General features: G+C 40.4%; 1 protein-coding gene across 3 annotated transcripts in view; it reads right to left on the bottom strand.

The window, feature by feature from the left end:
* Positions 1–5,910: 5,910 nt before the first annotated feature.
* Positions 5,911–20,861, bottom strand: part of LOC128884352 (zinc finger protein chinmo) — an 84,634-nt gene continuing 69,683 nt past the window's right edge. For all 3 annotated transcript variants that reach the window (XM_054137684.1, XM_054137694.1, XM_054137704.1), the window contains exon 7: positions 5,911–19,465. In XM_054137684.1, coding sequence (XP_053993659.1) covers positions 19,233–19,465 — 233 coding nt within the window. In that variant the 3' untranslated portion in view covers positions 5,911–19,232. The remainder of the gene's footprint in view (positions 19,466–20,861) is intronic.

The following is a 20,861-nucleotide window of genomic DNA, read 5'->3' as shown; positions in this document are numbered from 1 at the left end:
AACATTTGAAGATAAAATATAGTCTCATTTTATAATTTAATCTTTCTTGCTCCTGTAGTAATAAGTGATAGTAACTCAAGATGCAGCTTCTATGCGACAAACAATCAATAAAACTTATCTTCCGTTCGTTATTCAAGATTGTTATCTAAAAAAGAATTTTTCCCATCCCTGAAAAGCCTTCATAAATCCTATGAAGCAGAACCTAATCATCCCCATACAATTTACTGACGCAGATTATCACATTCCTCTTATCCCTGAACTGATCCTTCCTTCTCCCCGCGATAAGCGTCCTTTTTATCGATCTTCGCGCATATTCCTCGACGTTCTCGATCAGATACGGGCAAAATTACATTCAAATAATAAACGACGAACGAAAGCATCGATTTCTTCGTCCACATTCATCGAACCAATAATTCAACCGAGCTTTTATTCGCCTCCGCTTGAAATATAATTTAATACCAGAATTCGTACCGTAATCTCTCATCGAACAAACAACAAATCGATACTCGCTTATCCACCATTGTTCACAATTTTTTTTGTTCGGACAAGAAACTCGCCCCTCTGCTCGAGAACGCAATCGAAACTCGCATCGGTCCAGCATTCAGTCGCGCAGACGCACACTGTCTCCCGTATAAATAATAATAATAATTCATGTAATAATGCGAAGTGTCATTTTGTATAGACGAAAAAACACAACTGCGGCTGGCACGCATCGTTCACGCTGGGGGTTCGCCGGGTGTTTTCGCCCGGCGCCCCCGTCTCACTCTCGCACACTCTTCATCCCCTTTTACCCACCCTCTTGGCTCTCTATTTCTCGCCACCGCGCTCCTATCCACCACATTTACCTCATAACCGTAACGTAAACTTAATCATTTCAACTTAAAACAAAAAATTGGTAACCACCGTGTCGCTGTTGCGTCTGCGGCGCAAGCCACCGTTTTCGTTTTTCCTCTCCTCTTTTTGGGGGACAAAAAACGTTAACAGGAATTTATCGATCCGCCGAAATGAACCGCCGATCGGCGAAGACGCACGCGGGATCGACAGCGACCGATCGACGCGAAGGTAACAGGAATTATATCTATGGAATATATCCTGATCGAGGGGAAGGCCTTCCGTTCGTTTCTACGAAACGACGTCGTTAACAAAGAAGAACCTTCGAAGGGTTAAATAAGACGCCTATCTTCTTCGCCTTCGAAGAAGAACTTTATTGGGCACTTTGCGTCAAAGAAAAAATATTAAAAAAGGAAATAAAAGTGGCGTCAGAGACGGACTCGACTTTGTTGGGATTATTGTAACGCGAAGAAAAACACTTGGTAGCGATTTACTTTAATGGTTGTATCACTGAATAGTTTATTCGGATAAATTCTATTCGTTCAATGTGAAACATTTTCACTTCGTAATTCAGATTGGAATTATTATTAAGAAATTAGCGAATAAAAAGTTGTTACGTTTTATGCGTTGTAAACTGTCGTTTCAATTAATATTTCTGTTTATAACTATTACTGAAAAAATAGCAAATAAGTTGTTTACTTTTCATCAAATGTATACAATTTAATATTGTAGCATATTGTAATAACAAAATTAATAAAATTAGTAAAATGAAACAAAAAGTAGTTCACCTTGGATTCGATGTAAAATTTAGTTCCAATCTATAATTCAAATTGCAATAATTAATGAAAAGAAAAACAAAAGTTGTTCCCTCCTTCATTCAATGTAGAATAAACATTAATTTTATAATTCAGATTTTAATATTATTTATCTTCTATCAAACGTGAAATATGATTTCATTTAATAATTCAGGAAATTATTATTGAAGAAATAAAGAACGAAAAGTTGTTCACCTTTCATACAACGCGAAATATAATATCATATCAGAGTTAAAGCAACAATTTTCCAATGAACGAATAACGAATAAAAAAATTATTTACTTGTCCACCGTTTCGCCAATCCCTGATTGGATTCCCTTAAAATCGAAACAAACTCGTGACGATCGATGGAATCATTGAAACGTAACGCGACACCTTTCCCTCGAGATCAGTGATCCCCGTGTTAAAAATCAGGAATGCCCAATGTGATCGTCAACCTTGGTATAGCGCCGATCCCCGCGAGATCGTTTCGCCGCATCGGCTTCGCTTTTAAGCGAAATTTTCGTAACCGCGAGACAGAGAAGGAATTCGTGTGTCGTTGGCGTGCACCGCGTGAATCGAGCGATCTACGAATCGCCATTCAGCTTCCCCCCCGTCGTTTCCTCGTGTTGTATAATATACATTTATTTATTTATTTATTTATTTATTTATTCATTTATTTATTTATATCCTCTCTTGTCTTCGACGTGTTGTCGCGTTGCGGGGCGACGAGTTCGGGGCTCACTTACGATCTAAACAAGTACTCCTTAATATTACATATATATTCTATCTATATATAATATATATATATATTTTTTTATATTGAAAAAATGAGTGTACTCTTTCGTTATCAATAGGAATAGTATCGATTAATTTGCAATTGCGTGTAACATAGACGCGTCCAGCGCATAGAAACATAAATAAATAAATATAAACGGATTGTATTTACATATACTCGGGTGTCTGAGGGTTTGTTGGAGGATCGGGGTTGGAGACGGGAGAGGACAGTATAATCTGATATATTTATTCGCGGTTTCTCATCTTATATCTCTATATATATTTACGTGTATATTATATTGTTGCCCGTGGTTTTGGTAATTATTTTTTTTTTTTTCGGTTCCATGTATATATGCTTGTTCTCGTACGTATCGTATGTAACGTACAGCGTGCTATACGTTACTTAGCATACGTATCAATAAAAAGAACCGTGCGCAAACAACGCTTGTCCATCGCCACGGGCTTCGCGTAGAAAAATAATACTTCACGGGACACGAGAAAGAAAAACCGAGAAGGAACCATATATATATATAAGCATATTGTACAACTATTATTTAACATGATCATGTATGCACAGGGAATTTCGAGACGAGTGTCACGGAAACATCGAAACTACTGATTTCGTGAAATAGAGGCGGAGGGAATATTTCTTCTTTTTAATTTTCCATGTAACGCCAGTGAGGGCAAACTTATTGCATTATATAATGATTTATTAGAAATAGGATTCATTATATTTTTTGTCAGTAATTTATTAAGAATAAAATGAGGAATTGTGCGATTAATATTGAAGCAGGGGTATTTTTTTTTTTTACACTAGAAGCTTTCAAAAGAATCTTTTACTCGATTGAATTTAATTGGAGAAGAATGTCTTAATTTTCGAAGGTGAATTTAATTGGAAAATTTACAGAACGTCTTGAGAATTTGACGAGTTAACAGCGGTATTTGCGTTTATATTTTTTCAGAAGGTAATTTTCGCATTAATATCTGTGAATCTTTGTGATATCGAAACTTTTCGAACAAATTTTTACTCACACTTTAAACGAGAAAAAAAAAATTGGAAAAAAGGTTCCCTTTGTTCTATTCTAGAAATTCAGTAGTATAGACGTTATTTGCGACGACTCGTCTCGAGAGTAGAATGCGTATGTGTGTCTGTGTGTTTGACTGAGGTAGAAGCGGTTTCGTATACACTAACATTATATAATCGCGTGGTTGTAAATGCGCGAAAATTGATTATGGTCACCGTTTGCCAGTTTCTGCCGAGTACAAGGTAAATAAAATTGCGAACTGAAAGGGGGTTGTAGATGAGGAAAGTTCGGAAACAGGAGGGTGAATGTGAAGGGAAACGAAAGAGAATGAGAGTCTGTCGCTGAACGATGCTGGAGTGGCGTCTTGCAAAGATCTACCATTTTTTTTAAGTTGCCCAAAAAGATCGAATTCAACAAACGAAAATAAAAATGATTGAAAATGGAAGTTTTTAACCATCAGCCATTTTGAATACCTTCCAGCAAGGTAAAAAGAATGCTTAAAAAAAAAGAACGAAAACTTGAATTCAATAACGAGCAAATAAATGCGATATAGTTCTACAATAAATAATAGTAGAGTAGTTACAACGTATTAAAAAAGAAATTCACGTCTGTGTTCTCTGCAGACTAAGAAATAATAAGAAAAAATGCGTTGTGGTCTTTCGACACCTTCAGACTTCGTGAAGATTATAATGTACATAAAATATATCAAGGTAACGAGATGCGTGTTTCGTTTGAGTGTAAAATGAGGAAAAGATGTTATAAGTAAAGATAATAAAATGTACATATATCATTGTGCATTTAGATATTTAACTGTTGCATTTTATTTGTTTTATAACTCATTTCATGATTGCGACAGTTCACTCAACCAAACTATATGACCATTATAATGTCTATTTAAAAACACAAAAATAAGATGTTTAAAATGAAGAAAAGCTACTGTTAGTAAAGATAATAAAATGTACATTTATCACTGTGCATTTAGATACTTTACTGTTGCATTTTATTTATTTTATATCTGATTTCATGACTGCCACAGTTAACTCAATCGAAACTATGTGACCATTATATGTCCACTTGGAAAACAAAAGTAAGTAAACGGAACAAGTCGTCCAAAATTATTTCTGTGCCATTTGGATTTGAAAATAAATCAGTCTGAAAGTGTCAGAGGAAGAGATTGAGAAGAACTCGTTTCAAGTACGAATAGAATATTTCTCTGGGAGAATTCGAAGTCCTGGTCCAGCATCGAAACGCCACGCGACAAGACGACCAACAAAGAACAAACGTATCTCAACAAGAAACAATATAACCGCTGATCGTTCTTCGTGGTTGGCTCGTGGGTGAGGGATTAAGAAGGGAAATCTGACGCGTCTAAAGGACTTGGGGACTTACAATTAGTCTTAAGAACGATTGCGTCGAGAAAGGCGGAGGAGAAGGATCATCGAAGAAATCGTTCGCCAGTGAGGAGGTGAGAATTAGAGGTTAAGAATTATCGTGAATTGAAAGAGATACGTGTCATTAAAAGTAGAATACGAGAACGAACGACGTTTATCGCGCCTGAACGCCAAGAACTAAATCGTCTTGAACGTTTATAGTCTATAGTAGGTGCAAAATCTCTTTGATGCTCGAGGCCTCTTTCTGCAGCAAACTTTTCGAACGTTTTCTAACTCGTCCATTATTCGACACATTTGTACTGATAGAATTGAAATAGAATTGTTTTGTAACTCAGTCGCCCTGGAGCCACCGATCGATTTTGCTCCCATTATAGTGATTCTTGCGATAATTGGCTCTCTATCTCTTCGTTACATTTGTTCCTTCATCCACGAGGTGACCTTTCCTTTTTGCAGTCATGCCGCTCGTTAAATACTGCTTCGTTCCTTCGTTCGCCTATAATTAACGAAACGATAGATGAACCGAAGGTAAAACGAGGTGCAACGGGCAACATGGCTAACAGGGAACACGATGGAGAAGGTTTGCGAGATTGAGAGCACGGATGCGTCGTTCGTGAGCTCGTACATATAGGGTGTTTCGCAAAATGTAGTCGTAATTTTGAAGGTATGATTAACACGCACAAATGGCAGACAAAGTTTAAACGTTTGATGTGTCCGACCTTGTTTCTGAATTGCATCCATTTTTATATGGTCCATTTATTTTGGCAACAAGGGGTGCTGAAGGTACAGGGCCTAAGTATCTAAACAAAGCCATGTTTAGAATAGTTTTGTTGTTCTACAGAGAGAAACCTGACGCCATGGCTACTTTTTGACGAAACTATATTCTACATAGATTCAATTAATACACAGATTCGGTTCAATTAATATAGGCAAAGTTGTAATGTAGGAAGAACTTGTTTAAAAAAAAAGGAAATTGTGTCTATATCGTTATGGGTTCCATTTAGAGCCACAAGGCAGTATCAAGACCTGAATTCAAGTGTTTCTAAAGTGTATTTGATCTCTTGAGCCTCAAATACTATGAAAATGTCTAATGACGAATGACGAATAACGATAATAACGATTATATCGTCTCAAATTTGATCTCTGTGAAACAGTATAGCCTCCTGTGCTACTTAATTTCAAGATGTGTGCAAATCGAGAACAACGTCGGATAACTCAAACGTTTAATTATTCTTCTATAAATAATTTGTTGTGCATTCACCATCGAAGTTGCTACCACATTTCACAGGACACCACGTAACTAACGTACCGTGCGAATACGTATACCGCCATCATCCGCGAGGCACGGTGATCCGTGGGTGACAATAATCGATAGCAGTCATCATCAACGACGTCGCAACGTGCCAATAAAAGACAAAGAAAAGAGAGTGAAAGCGTGAGACAGAGACAAAGAGTTAATTTTCTGGTGTAACGAAAAGCTACACCGACGATCCCTATTATACACTCGACTATTGCATCGCTTGATTATTGATTTATGTTATTTAAATCTTATCGACTATTATACTTTGTAGTTTGTACTTGGTTTTCATATTCCTGAGAAAAGGACTCGGTGGGCACGCGAGCCGCCATACGGCGACCCCCGTTTCCGAATTTAATTCTGACATCTCTGTTCGACTAATCGTATTTGCAAATCGTATTTTTTTTTTCTCTCTCTCTCTCGAATATCTTAGTTATCGTCTTCTTTCATTCCCTCGATAGAACTCGCTCGTCCGTAACGCGGAACGACGCGAGAACGTGCCGTGATTCGTGCCTCGATCGACGCCTCTGTGACGTTCGATTAACTATCGCGAAATACCGTTCGACTGTGCTTATGTACAGAGAGATTTTCGTATGTTTCTCATTTTTTTTCTTTTTTTTTTTATGCACCCTGTATGTCGTGTGTGAGGTAGCATTTGTACTAGTGTGACCAAGTATTGTGATCCGTTACTGTGACGGACGGCGTCGAGGATCATCGGCGAGAACGGTCACGGAAGGATTCGCGACCCGTGTCTGGCAGTGTTCAGTTTCTCCAGTCTTTCTGTTCGAATGAGAACTCGATAAGGTTTCCATGCCGTTTTCTATCAGAGTTGGGCAATCGTTGATTTGTGACTGCGTTGTGGTTACTTTTGTAATCATTGCTCGCAAAAGTTAGATTAAAAGGTGCAATTTACAATCTGCAATCGTGATTAGATAGTTTGTAATGTCTTGAAATAGAAATCATGATCATTTTGTGACTATTTTTGTGATCGCCATTCACAATTACAGGATTAGGAAGTACATTTGTAATCTGCACAACTCTTTCAGAGTTAAAATCCCGAGTACCTTGCGATCACATTTACGAACATACGACTGTCAGATTAAAACCTGCATTGATAATTCGTAACCTTTCAGTGATAACTTTTATGACCATCACTCGCGAGTTTCAAATCAGAAAAGCACACTTGTGACTGGGTGAATCGATAAATTGTACCTTACGTAAACTCTTCTAGAGATGAAATCCTGGTTATTCATTATCCATTGATTATTAACCACGATTACGTTATATTCCGTAATAATAATCACGTGTGACATTTTGCCAAACACTGTACGCTTCTACGAGCATCGACTGCCGCGCACTGTCCTGTGCAGCTCGAGAGGCATTGAAATCACCGCCCCGTGAGAGGTGGCGCTCTCGACGCGCGACCATAAACCGTGCTTACGCAGCACAATCGAAACACGTGCAGTCCTTTGAACATTTTCTGACAACTTTGTAACTAGCATAAACTATTGCGAGCTACTGGATATAAAATACGATCGCAACAGTCGGTGGACGAGTCCCGCGGCTCGAGGGAAGAGGAGGAGTGCGCGAATCGTCTAGAAACGACAGCAAGTGGTAAATCTAAGAATCAGTAGACTCTCTTAGTGAAACTGATATGTAAAGTGTGCTTGAACCTGATTCAACGCCGTTTGAAATAGAGTTGCCTTCCTCTTCTTCGAGATTGCAGGGACTTTATTATTCTATCGCGTGTAGAGCGCTGTCTTGGAGATAAAAGACGTCGATACGCATGCTTCTTTTTAGAAATATAGTTTATATCACTATAACAACGATTGTTGATGCTCGTGTGGATACAAAACGAGTGCTTCCATAGTAGATCGAATATTTCGTTTATATTTGTAATAATATCTTGTGATTAAATAGAATGCTTGATCAAATTTTGAAACACTCGTTTAGTTATTATTAGACTGCAAATTCGATGCACTTATGGAGCGTGAGACTTGTGCAGCTCGATATATAATTACGTTATTGTATGAATCAATGTAACGTATATGTTTTGGCATAAAGTTTAAAAAGTAAACAATGCGAATCGACGAATTATACTTCGACGAAGCTGATTCGTGTACCTTGTCAAACAGTTCAGCATTTTGTGTCTAAAAATGCAGGGTGGGTGAACAGCTTAATTAAATCGGTTACGCGTAATCCTCGACCGTTCGCCAATGCCGTCGTCCATTTTCGACTATCATAAACCATCAATCGTCGTGGTTATCGTTCATCAATCGTCATCATCGTTCGTCGATCCCATTACCGTGTTACATCATACAGCGTGTGTAATAAGTTTTACAAAAATTCTGCAATATGCGATCTCTCGTTTATTTCTTTTTTTTTTTGTTCTCGTCGCGTCGATCGTTTGCTTGTTTATCTTTTATCTTTTTCTTCTCTATACCCCTTAACATTAGTTTACTTTGTACTATAAGTCGCGGCCGTCGCCGAGATCGTCGACGGCCGCACGCCGCCGAAATCGAAGCCCCGCCACGCGACAGTGAGCCCTACTTGGTTTACATAATATTATCGTTATCAGTAATCGTTATTAGTGTTATTTTTTTGTTTGTTTAATATTCCTTAATTCTTGCCGCGAAAGATGTGAAAAAAAAAAGAAGAAAATTTCATTACGTTTCCTTATGTTCGCTTCCATCCGTAATCTTCCTATATATATATATATATATTTTTTTTTTTTATGCTTTTTCCTCACGTTTAAATATGCTTATGCGTGCGCGATACGTGTACTATGCAATCATTATCAACTATGGTATAGTACTATTATATACTATACGATGATCAAACAGTATAGCAGTTGCCAGTGCACCGGTGCAGCGTGCACTGATTTTAGGTGCAGCGATAACATCGACCCTCGTCTCTTTCGCTCTACGCGAGCACGCAACAAATCTCGCTAATTCCCGAAAAAAGAAACAGTCTCGCCGACCCCCGCCCCTCTCTCCCGTTCCCTCGCGTCCTATCCAAATCTTCTTTTTTTTTTTCGTTTTAACTCCACCGTACCGAATTCGAAGGATTATTTATCCCGCCAAACTTTTTTTACTCGTTTTTGTTTTCTTTTAATCGCGAATTAAGCCCGTTTACACCGCGAGCCCCTGTCGCGGGTGCTCGGAGCCATCGATAATCGTTCGTCCGTGGATTCCTTCCCTCTTCGTTTTTCCCTCGTTTCGAGACGCGCGAGAAATTTCCAGCCAGCTTTTCCGGTCAGCTTTTCGCCTTTCGTCGGATCCCCTAATCGCTCGCCGTCCGTTTTCCATCGTTCCTTCCGCTTCCTCCGCGACGGTCGCGAAACCTAATCGACTGACCCGCGGTGTAAAGCTCGCCTCGCCCCGGCCCCCCGCCCCCCCCCCCAAGCTGTGTCACACACGACATCTATAAAGGATTTTCAATCCGTAAAACACATATTATAGAAACAACATGCAACATTTTATCCTACGCCGTGATACAATAATGGTACATACGTTATGCGTACGCGTCGCGCGTGGCTTCGTAACGTGGGTATATATGCACGCAACCGCGTACGCATATACCGCGCCTCTGTAGGTACGTGCCCTTTGTGTGAGTGTGTTTCGTGTGCTTTGTATGTGTGTTTGTGTGTGTGCTTCTTTTCATTTGCATACGCTGTTCAACTGGGAGAATAGATGCTCTGTGTCGGAAGCAGAGCTACGAGAACGGCTGATAGTGCTTTCCCCCAACCTATGGCTGCTACTGTTGGCGCATGAGAAGAATGAGTTTCTAATCGTATTCTTCGAGACTGCCATCGATCTACAAAAGGCGTTGTTTTTTTTTTTTTTTTTGTAGGAGCATTATTTGTAAGACGTTAATTAATTTATGGGCAACTATCAAGTCAAACGAACGCAGACGCAACCATGTTAGTTTTAAAAGCGATTGTACGATAAATAAGGAACAATTTGCTCTTTTCTAATACGTTCTGTACGTGATCAATACACTTGTTCGCTTATTGTTGTATACCTAATCGTGGCACACCTCGCGAATAGAGTCGGATTCAATCTTCTCGCGTTCCAATAGTACTCGTCAATGGGAGTATGTTTCGTAGAACGAGATTTATGATGCGCAGAGCTCGGGGCTTTTTTAATAGGTTCTGCTTATGTTATTGGAGAAATTCTTTAACCAGTAACGAGTTGAACAGGTAAACGCGAATGAAAGAGTGTTTACAACCGGATACAGTCGGGAAGTGCGAAATTTGAACACCGTGGGCAATGCCAGAAAGTAAAATTAGAATGGAAGACAAGACAAAAATATTGAAGATATAGAAGATAATATAGAAGATAAAAATATTTTATGAATAATTTTCTGTTTGTTATTGGTTGAATAACATTGGGAATTTTAGTTTTAGAATTATACGAGGTGGACGAATATCTAGTTATACCTAGTTATACGAGGTAGACGAATACAAATTATTGTATGTTGGTATTATTCGTTATTTATCCGTTATTTAGTTTCAAGAAAATTTAGGATCACCCTTTGGGAGCATCGGAGTCGAGATTCCTGTTCCACTTCTTGAATCTTCTGTTACACGAATTTCATTTTATCTTTGAACGAAGAAATAATTCCCTGTTTATTTATATACCCATGTCCTATCTAACACTCAAATTGAAGAATAACTAACTAAATCTATAGAGCTATTAGATGTCCTCGTAAGAAAACATCATGTGCAAATCTCATAAAATCTTCTCAAAACAAATTTTACAAATAGTTCGAGACTCCAATCAAAGAAACAATATAACATATAGTTAAATGGTGTTGTTTTCTCGACTACAGAACTTTTCATGGAACGAACTACTCCCAAAAGGTGTTTTTATGATTAAACAATGTAAGTAGGTAAAATTCCTAAAATAAGTAAATATTCCTCAAAATAGGAATATTTTTCATATTAATTCCAAAACTAATTTTACACAATGATTCCCCTCCTCTATTACGAATGTCAAGTCTAAATCTTGTATGATCTATCCTCCATCGGCATTTCGTTCTCGTTTCGCACCCCTCCACACACGATCGATTGCCCCTCGTCCACAGTTCGCCGTACATGTTCGTACATACGCGTATGTACGCTATACACACGTACTAAAATCACGTGTGGATGTATCGTACTCGCCACGAATACGATGACACTAAAAACCTGGCTTCTCCAGCCTGAAACCTTATCTACGCGCTGCGAATGCCACCCGTAAAGTATCTAAATGAAAAGGAATAAGAAGAAAAATGTTCGAAACGAAAATGGAGCCACGTACCAACGACATAGGAGAAAACTTAAAGCTAAAAAGTTCATAGTACGATATAAACATCTCCGTGTTAGTACGATTTTGTTGCTTCTGGCGGACTAGCCGGATAAGAAACACTTTAAAAACGAAAAAAAAAAAAAAAGAAAAAACGATTCTTGATCAAAAGTACGCGTAACGTGGCACCGGCTACTGTACGCGTGCGCAAAAGTGCTATAACTCTTCCACGTGGAGATTAATCAATTGTGAGACAGCCTAGTCATTTTTGCGTATGCTTTCACCTATAAAAAGGGGTTGTATATTGTAGTACAGCAAAGAAAAATCGATTTTTGATCAAAAGTAGTGATATTGCGCTGGCTACTGTCAACGCGCGAAAAAAATTGCTATAAACTCTTCCACGTGGAGATTAATTAATTACGGGACAGTTATTTTCGTGCACGTCTGTGGCTACAGAAAATGATTGTATATAACAGAGAGTGCAATGTTTTATCTTTTAGACGTGTAAATAAGTAGTACAGAGCTATCGAGTTATCAAGTGCCGACTGTAACATTGTCCAACTAGGCGCTCAACAGTTTTTAAAATGGTTGCTGTGGCGCATTCCACAGGTGGGGCTTGTAGCACTCTTCTCGCGCGCGTACTGTAGTCTCGCGCCTCTGGAACGTGCGGCACTCGATCGTGTGCGATGTATTCCGCGTATTGTGTGTGTATTTGTCTGTCTCCATACGTGCGCGCGTGTGTGTATGTTCCTAACCATCACATACGTAAACGACACATAACACTTTTGAATAATCCCTTCCCCGCAGCGTCTTCGTTTTTAAACTCTCGCCCCTCTACCCTCTATGACTAATTTACGTCGTCTAAATGCGTCAAAGCCCATCCTCGGTATCAGTATCACCCTCGTTCGAACAAACTTTTCACTTGGATTTTTTTCCCATTTCCAAACGTCACGCATCCTTTTTGCTCCTTTCGTTCGCCAGCATCCCCCTCCCCAGCTGTTTACCTTTCTTCTCAGCCGAAAATCTGATCAGTCTAGAGACGATCGGAAAACGCGAGCCGCGAAATTCGTCGACGTTCCCTCCCCGAAATCGTTTTCACACCCCTTCAAAAAAACGCCACCCGCCATTTCATTCGGTTTCCCGCCCCCTAAAAAACGGATACTTCGTTTATTATTCCTCTCTTTCAATTGTTTCGTTTTCTCCCACCCGTTCGTCGTAGACACTATTCTTCCTTTCTGGACTCTACGTCGAAATCTATCGCCTGAAATCGTTTTAGGAATCGAACGCCCGAATATCATCACCGCTGAACGATGAAATCGCAAGTGGTTGTCTCACGGATTAAAACACGCTCGATTTTGAAATCACGCGGTCTCTCATTAACACGCATACACACAGGCACACATCTACACTCTCGTGTAGCTCACTGTCTCTAGTCGTCAGTTACACATAGTTGTACGTATGCAATAATTGCGGCTTTGTAAAAAAACGGATCTATTATATGTATATATATATATAATATGTAGAGTTTATATATCACGTGTGTCGACGATCTCGAAGGCCTTTCGTTGGATGGAAATTCCATTTTGGAATATGCGAGTAAAGAGATTTCTGTGAAAACTACTTTGTGTAAACGTTTGTACCATTGTGATAGGATCGTGATCAAGTCGATGTTCGAGGTCACTTTCAGAGGGTGGAATTATTGGAACGTGGCAAATAGTTCAGACATTTTTTTGTCGTTGGTATTGTGAGAATATAATTTGTTTGACGAATTTGCGGGATGCATTAAAATTGCGGGAAATGCATTTAAAGATGCGGGAAATTAATTTTTTCAAATACAAAAATGTTAGTTGTATTTGTCCTAACCCATTGATCGTAGAAATGAAAATAAAAAAATTAACGTTTAAACGTACTTATACTTCAACTATTAGTATCCTGTTTTTTAAGGATTTGAATGTCAAGTAAATTCTTATAACTACGAAAAAATAATATATACCGTTTGTACTCCATAAAATGCTCCATATAACATTGTAGGTAAAAAGTAATACCTACAATTCCCTATTATTATTCAAAATAAAGAGTGACAAAAGAGGTCTCGATAGTTGAACGTTCTCTCAAACAAAACCTTAAAATAAATTCTCTAGACCTCTCGGAGTAGTGTATTTAAACAAAAGAAATGGTAAGAACAATTATTTTAAACAAATCAGTTATTACAGAAAAAGACACGCATGCCATTTTCTATGATCTTCAACCAAACTCGATTCAATTAATGTCTAGTTGCAAACAAATTCTATCTTCCCTCGATTATCCAATTATTAGGACAGTTCGCAAGTTACTAAGTGACCTCGAGCAGCGAGTTCATTTCGAATCCTCGGCAGAGAGTTACGAGGAACAGGAGACTTCAACGACGGTCCCTCGGTTCCTAGAAGCTCCGAGACCTCACGATTATCTATATCTGGCAACAACTATGCCGCCTCGGTCAATATTGCTCGCTGCATCGTAGAAGATAGAGGAATTCGCCACGAGAAGCCTCGAGATCCGCCCTCGTACCCTCTTCGCAGGGTATAACAGCAGAAGAATAGTTCCGACGCTAACCGGACAAGTATCAGCGGCTGTACGGAATGTACAGGTATAAATATTACTGTGGTCGCTCAGTGTTCCCTGTGTTTGGTTAATGCGTTATTATAAAACGATGAGGTAGTTAACTGTCATTACGTATCATCTTTTGTTGACGTATCTTAAGTGGATAAACGAACGAACATAAAACCAACAGCAAAATAGAGAAGAGAAAAGAAAGAAAACAGAAATGATAAAGAACGAGGCGGAAAACAAACTGAACGGAAAATTCGACGGCGTCTAACGTCTCTCTTGTATATACGTATATATGTGTGTGTGTATATATATATATAATAATATATATATTCTAGCTCGCGTATGATCTTTTAAATACTAAATAATTCTCTATTCGTCTATTGTCTTTGATACCTTCGCGGTAGGCGTATCGTTGTGAGATAATTCTTGTTAAACTTCATCTGTAACGTAACAAAAAAAAAAAAGAAAGAAAAAAGAGGAGAAAGAAGCAACGGAAAGTAATAACAGAAAAATAAAATAGAGAAACGAGAGAATAATCCTGTAGGAAAGAAAACGAGACGAGAAAGCGAAGAAAAAAAGAACGGGGTTAGAAGTAAAAAAGAAAGATAAAAGTCTGTCAATAAACGTGTCAATACTGCAACAAGTAATATCGTGGTGCCATCCTGACTAGGAGTATCTATGTATATAATCTATCTATAGGTAAATGTAATATAACTATTGCATTGATCACATCCTACACAACCGGTCTAGCAATTATTCTATAGCGCTCTGTTCATATTGGTCTATTGGTTGTCATCCCCTATATATCTCGATCCGCGACTATTGCTTCGGACAAAAGTCCGTATTAAACATTGTAAACAGGTAACAAAGTGGTAGTGATTGTTCGCGTGACGTAACGCCACGCCGCGATTCCTCGAGGCGAACGGATCGAGCCTCGACGGTGAACGTTGCGAGAAATAAAAAAATGACGGCGATGGAAAGATAGCCGGGTAGCAGAGCCGGGCAGCGATTGCTACGCGATCGTAGATAACGACTTCGATAATCATCGAATATCGGATACGAGATTACGTTTGTAATCCGCGACGGGTGGATCGGTAACTCGCGATCTAGTCGCGTCTGATCGTTCGTCGATCGTGATCGCGGATTACGCGTTGCCCGACGCTGGCGAGAAGGCATCCTTCTTCGTCGCATCGTCGAGGCTCGTCGAAGACGGCGCTTGGTACAAAAGAAAAAAAGATACGCGCGTTCGCCCTGGAGAATCCGCCCACGTGGCCTACACATGGTAACTCGACAGCCTGCCCGTCCTAGAATCGTAGTAATAATCTCATAAATCCTTTTATAAAACGGTATATCTGTACAAAAGAAAAAAAAAAACACAAAGAAAATAAGAGACGAAGAAAACGCGTCGGTGTCGGCGTAACGCGCTTGCCCTATTCTGGATATGTTTCCACCGATAAGTCCAGCGTAATTGTTCTACCCGTGTCCCGTCGAGGGGAACGAACAAATCGAAGATGCGATCCAGAGCGAAGAAAAAGGTACCCGATCTTTTTGGCACTAACGCGCGAACGTAAACAGTTTCGTTAGATAACATGTACGTCACTTGTGTCTCGACCCTAGGCTCTCGACATCAACAGGAATCAACGCTTCGTTCACCGGGTGCTGTTTTTTTATTTTTATTACGGAGGTTATCTAATGGAGCCTATCGACCGTGATTATGGTCCTTGAATTATTGTATTCGGGTTGAAAGATATATAGAGTGTACAAGTTGATGGCAGTATATATTGTACATATAGAGAAAACAAGTGTTACGTTTGAATATTGTCAACTTGACACTCTATAAATAAAAAAAGAATGGAAACTAGGTTGGCATGTATCAACCCTAGGAGGACTTCTGGGACGTAGAATGATCCGTTTTAGATCACGTGTAGTAGTTCTAGTTGTATATTATATATACAGTCAATACCGTAAATATTCATACCCTCTATGTCTATCGAAGAAGTTTGACTAAATTAAATAATAGTTTTAATATTATCGAATGAATTTTTCATTATAAATATGTGTATGAATAAGTTTATACGTGTATATATTTATATCAACATATTTATAAAAACATGCACTTGGAAACATCAAACCTACCATTTAATTGAAACAAATTTCTTCAATAGATAAAGAGGCTACGAATACTTATGGGACCGACTGTAAGTGTTAATTGCATGTATTAAAGTGTAATCTCATGGACGAGTACTTGCAGATAGCTATCTATTGTGGTAGTTTGACAAGTATTTAAAAAAAAAAATCTTTCTATGTGTGCTTGGATGAAGTAGTCAATTGCTTCCACAGCTTTTTATAATTGTATCCATCATAAACAATTAAACACCAATGTCCGTCACAGACAACGTTATAATTTTGAAATACTGCAACTCCATCCAACGCAAATCTGATAAAATATAAATCTAGAGATCTCCAACGACCCCAGAGATCGACAAATCGGTAGAAGTCACCCTAGGGCCGACACAGAAAGTCCTTCCAAGTTGTTTTCGAAAGAATAGGCTCCCAGTGGTCGTCGAACCTAACCCAGACCGGTGAGCGAAGCGTTAACAGTACCAGTTATCCCTCTGCAGGTATATTATCAGTAACAGCGTTTCATGCGATTCGGTATGCAGTTAATAATTCTTAATCAATGGTAACGTTGAACTATCGAATAATAGAGTAAGGTAGCGGCAGTAGACACTATTCCATCGACATATGCTTCGCGACGGCGCTAGCACCGTGTTTGGTCGGTAATATATCGTCCATCGTGCGACCATCGTTGCCAGAACGACCCTACTCGTCCTACCAAAAGTTGGTCGAATAAACTGAGAACGGATTCGTAACAAAAAAAAAAGAAGTAAAAAAAAAATACCAAAAAAGTCACGTTCACGGCTTTACGATTCGCCCGAGACGCTTTCCTTACAATGATGGTCTCGGGGGAGGCGAATCCGCATCGAACGTGACTCTGTTCGCGCCATTTGTCGGTTCATTTCCGGTGTCCGCTTCCCTCAACTCTTTCTGTTTGCTTCTTCATCGCGCTCATTAAACGTTTAGAGTTAATAATTCTTACTTTGACGTTGCACTTTCATTGACTAGTTTTGTGATTTGCAGCGTATCCGCGAGCGTGTCCGAGGCGCGCGATAACCCCCCCCCCCCTCCCCGGTGAACCCCATCCCATCCCACCCACCCGCCCTCGTACCTCAGTGCAAGCTACGCTCAGAGCAATCGGACGTCGACGTTTTTCCGTGCTTCGTTTCCGTGTCTTCCTTCCCTTAAACTTCCTTCCTCGTTCTTCCTTGTTCCATTTCCGTCTTCTCTCTTCCGTCTTCTGTGATCCGATCACCGGGACAATTTTCCTATTTCATGGTCAACGCCTCCTTGCCACGTCCGAGTTTCGCGCGACGTCCGTTCCTTCCGCGGTTGGTTCGCGAAGAACCGATCCGGAATTCAACCCTCTATCGCGTGCACTCCGTTTCTTTCTTTCGAAAAAGATTTCTTGGTTGCGCATATTTGCTAACGCTCTTCGCCACGGGCCATGTTCGTAGCCATTGGTATTTAATTTAACGGATACTAACGCACAGTCCCTTTTATCCCAGAACCATGCGTGGAATGATAATGTTTATTTTTGTTGAGCAGAGATATGTGCACCATTGAATGATTTTTTTTTGTTTGGATCCCTAACTTTGGGTTAAGATCCGCGTGTGCATTGAGTAGTAACGGTAGTTGTACTGTGAGCTTATTAATGTAGATTATTGTCCAGTTTCGAATGGCGCATTCATGGTTCTTGCATAAGGAGGACTGTACGAACCGTTCGCTACACAAATATATTAACTCCACCAGTCGCATAAAAATTGTAACATTACCGAGGGTTATTTCTTGGCTATTCTTTCTTATTAATTTTATATATACCGTTGGATGAAAGCTACATCTGTATTTATGCATTCTACAATGAATTTTAAAAAACAATGTACTTTATTTCATCGCATTACTCAATTTTTTTTGTATCATGGAGTTAATCGATTAATGCAACGAGCGGCTCATAGATTGATAAAATGCATCGACCCAGATATTACTAAAGTACTTCCGCTGAAATTCATTTAAACTATGGATCAAATGTACTTGTACTTGAAGTTTCCACTCGATGACTTTCAGTCTGCATTAGCTGTGTTATACGCTAAAAAATCTTAGTACCATTCTTTTGAAAACAATTGTAACATCTGGGTTACATAGGCTAGCTGAATATTGCGAATACATCGCGTATAATTTAACACTGGTCTACAGTTCATGTATTCACTTATACACGTGACATTGGCCCGTGACGAGAATCAGCTACGCGTACATGACCATTGCTTATCGCGTTAATTAATCTTCCAGCGATGCGTCTGTATCTGCAGGCCTGTTAAATCCATCCACGAGGAAACAGCAAGCAAATTTTCCTCGGTGAACTCCACAGAGACACGTGTCTGTATCTGCAGACATATCAAATGCATTCATAAGGAAATAAACAGATCCTCTTTCCCTCGATGAACTCTACACAGAGATTCAATCTCCCGCGAGTAAAATCGAGCACGTTCCGCGATAGAGGCTTGCAACTCCAGGTCTGCAAAAATGGCTTAAAAAATGCGCGTGGACCGAAGCGAGGCTCGTCCAGTCGCAACGGGGAGTCCCCGAGTGGTCTCTGATCGCCTCGGGGGACTGATCAACCACGAGCCAAACGATTCGTCTTCGCATCCTCCGGAATTCCTTGGGCGCGATACGCCTCGAGACGGTTTCAGCAGTCGGTTCGTGACACGAGGTCGACCACTGGACGCTCCAGCAGCGTAATTGACAACTATCGCGAACGGATCGCCGCGTTGACCCAGGGGGTCGCGAGGATCGGCCCTTTGCGATCCTCTGATCCGAGTCGGAGGCTCTCGTCCCTCGGTTAGAGAGCTTGCCGCTTGTCAATTGCAGCGTTCGCGACTTCTCGAGGGGGACGACGTATCCGGAGAGCCGCTCGGACGCGACCTGGCATAGGGACGACGTTGACCAACGACGAAGGGCAAAGGTGAACCCTGCGGTACCTTCGCCCGTCGTTCCTGCATCGCTCAGTTCTCGTCCTCCAAGTCCCTCCGCGTTCGTTTCCGTGCCACTCGCTGGTAACTTGCGCAGCCACGGGGCTGATATCGCCGCCACGACGGCCACGGCCACGGCTACGACGTGGACGCGTCGTTTTACTGCGGCACCGTGTCCGACACCGAGTGGTTCGACTGCTGGAAGGCCTTCAGATTGAGCTCGGCTTTGTGCTCCCGCGCTATGTGCCGTCTGACGGTGTTGTTCCGCGTGAACGTCCGCGAGCAGAACGGACAGGGCACCCTGATGCCCTGGTGACGTTGTCGTATGTGGGCGCGCAGGTTCGTCTCGTAGCCGTACAGTCTCTCGCAGAACGGACACTTCAGCTTCTTGCCTGAAACAGGAAGGATGATACCGGTTAGAATCTTCGTTCGAAAGCTTGTGCATACGAGCTGTGCAAAACGTCGGATCGATTCGGGTGGTACTCCTTTTCTTCGGGGGTCAGGACATTGATTTTATCGGTGTTGATACTCTTGTTGCTCGACTCTTTGAAGTCAGGTGGGTTAAGAAGTATCCCTCCTTTTGCTTACTATTTTATTTAGAGTTTCTCATTCGCGTGGCAATGCTATGAACTAATGCTAAAGAACACTGTTTTTCTGTGCAGCTTGAATTTTATTTTTCTTTTATAATCGCGTGCCGAAATAAGGGGCGATTTCCGAGCGCTTCAAGTATCTACAAATCAAAACTTCAAATTGTCATATCTCATTATGGAAATATCTGACAAAAAAATGTTTCATACAAAATTTACTAATTTTTTCCTGTACAATCTAAATATGTAACGTTTTATAGGGGTTCCATTTAAAATTATAAAGGTACCCCCGCCCTTCTTAAAGGAGAAAGGAGAAAGGAGGCACTTCACGTTTATGTATTTAGTTAGAAAGGTCTTTTAGATCCATGCAATTTAAGACCAAGAACTTTAAAATCGATGGCATAGTTTCCGAGATATTAAGCTGTTAAGAGTTATGTGCGCCACCCTGTATATTATGTGTAGATTAAGAATTCGCGTGTAACACTAAACTAATACAGAACAAGAAAATACCAAAATTTTGAAGCCACAAAGTATTCGTACAATTCCGATTGCACTAAATGTAAATAAATGTTTGTGCATAATACGTGTTTTCAATAATCTTCACACGAATAAGTAACTTAATATTATAAAAAGAGTCATTACGAAAATCGAATCCTTTTAATTTTCAACGCCTATAAAAACGTCTAATCGCTCATACAAAACAGAATTGTCCAAGGGATTCTCGTAGTGCAAAGAGGCGACGCCTGCAGAAGCCAGCGAATCAATTAACAAGCATCTCTCTGCAACCAATGACGAATATTTATGAGAATTTTCGCGAAAGGCACGCTTTATCCTAGCACGTATCGACCAAACGAACAAACAAGCATCCTCGTCTAAGAGAAGAAGCGAAGAATACGCGTTACGCAATCAGCCGTCTCGTTTTGGCGTTTGTATTCGAGATTCTCTGCCGGTCCCTTCGACGAGGATGAAGTTCACGGCACAGGCCAATGGCATCCACAGATTGCTGGCACGTGTAAGGCCATCGAGGAACGCTGCGACGTCCATCGGTCACGATCGAGTCGCGTCGAGGGCACCATTTACAAACGTTACTATTTTCCTTAGGCCATGCGGAACCGATCATTAACTCTTAGATGCTAACGCCAGCGTATCCCGCCACGGTGGCTGCTCCCAATTCTTCCAGCTTCACCGAGGATCCCACGAG

Source organism: Hylaeus volcanicus, chromosome 1 (genome assembly GCF_026283585.1).
Source record: "Hylaeus volcanicus isolate JK05 chromosome 1, UHH_iyHylVolc1.0_haploid, whole genome shotgun sequence".
NCBI classification, from domain to species: Eukaryota; Metazoa; Arthropoda; class Insecta; order Hymenoptera; family Colletidae; genus Hylaeus; species Hylaeus volcanicus.
The sequence above is the reverse complement of the archived record's forward strand: the minus strand, read 5'-3'. Positions and strand labels throughout refer to the sequence as shown.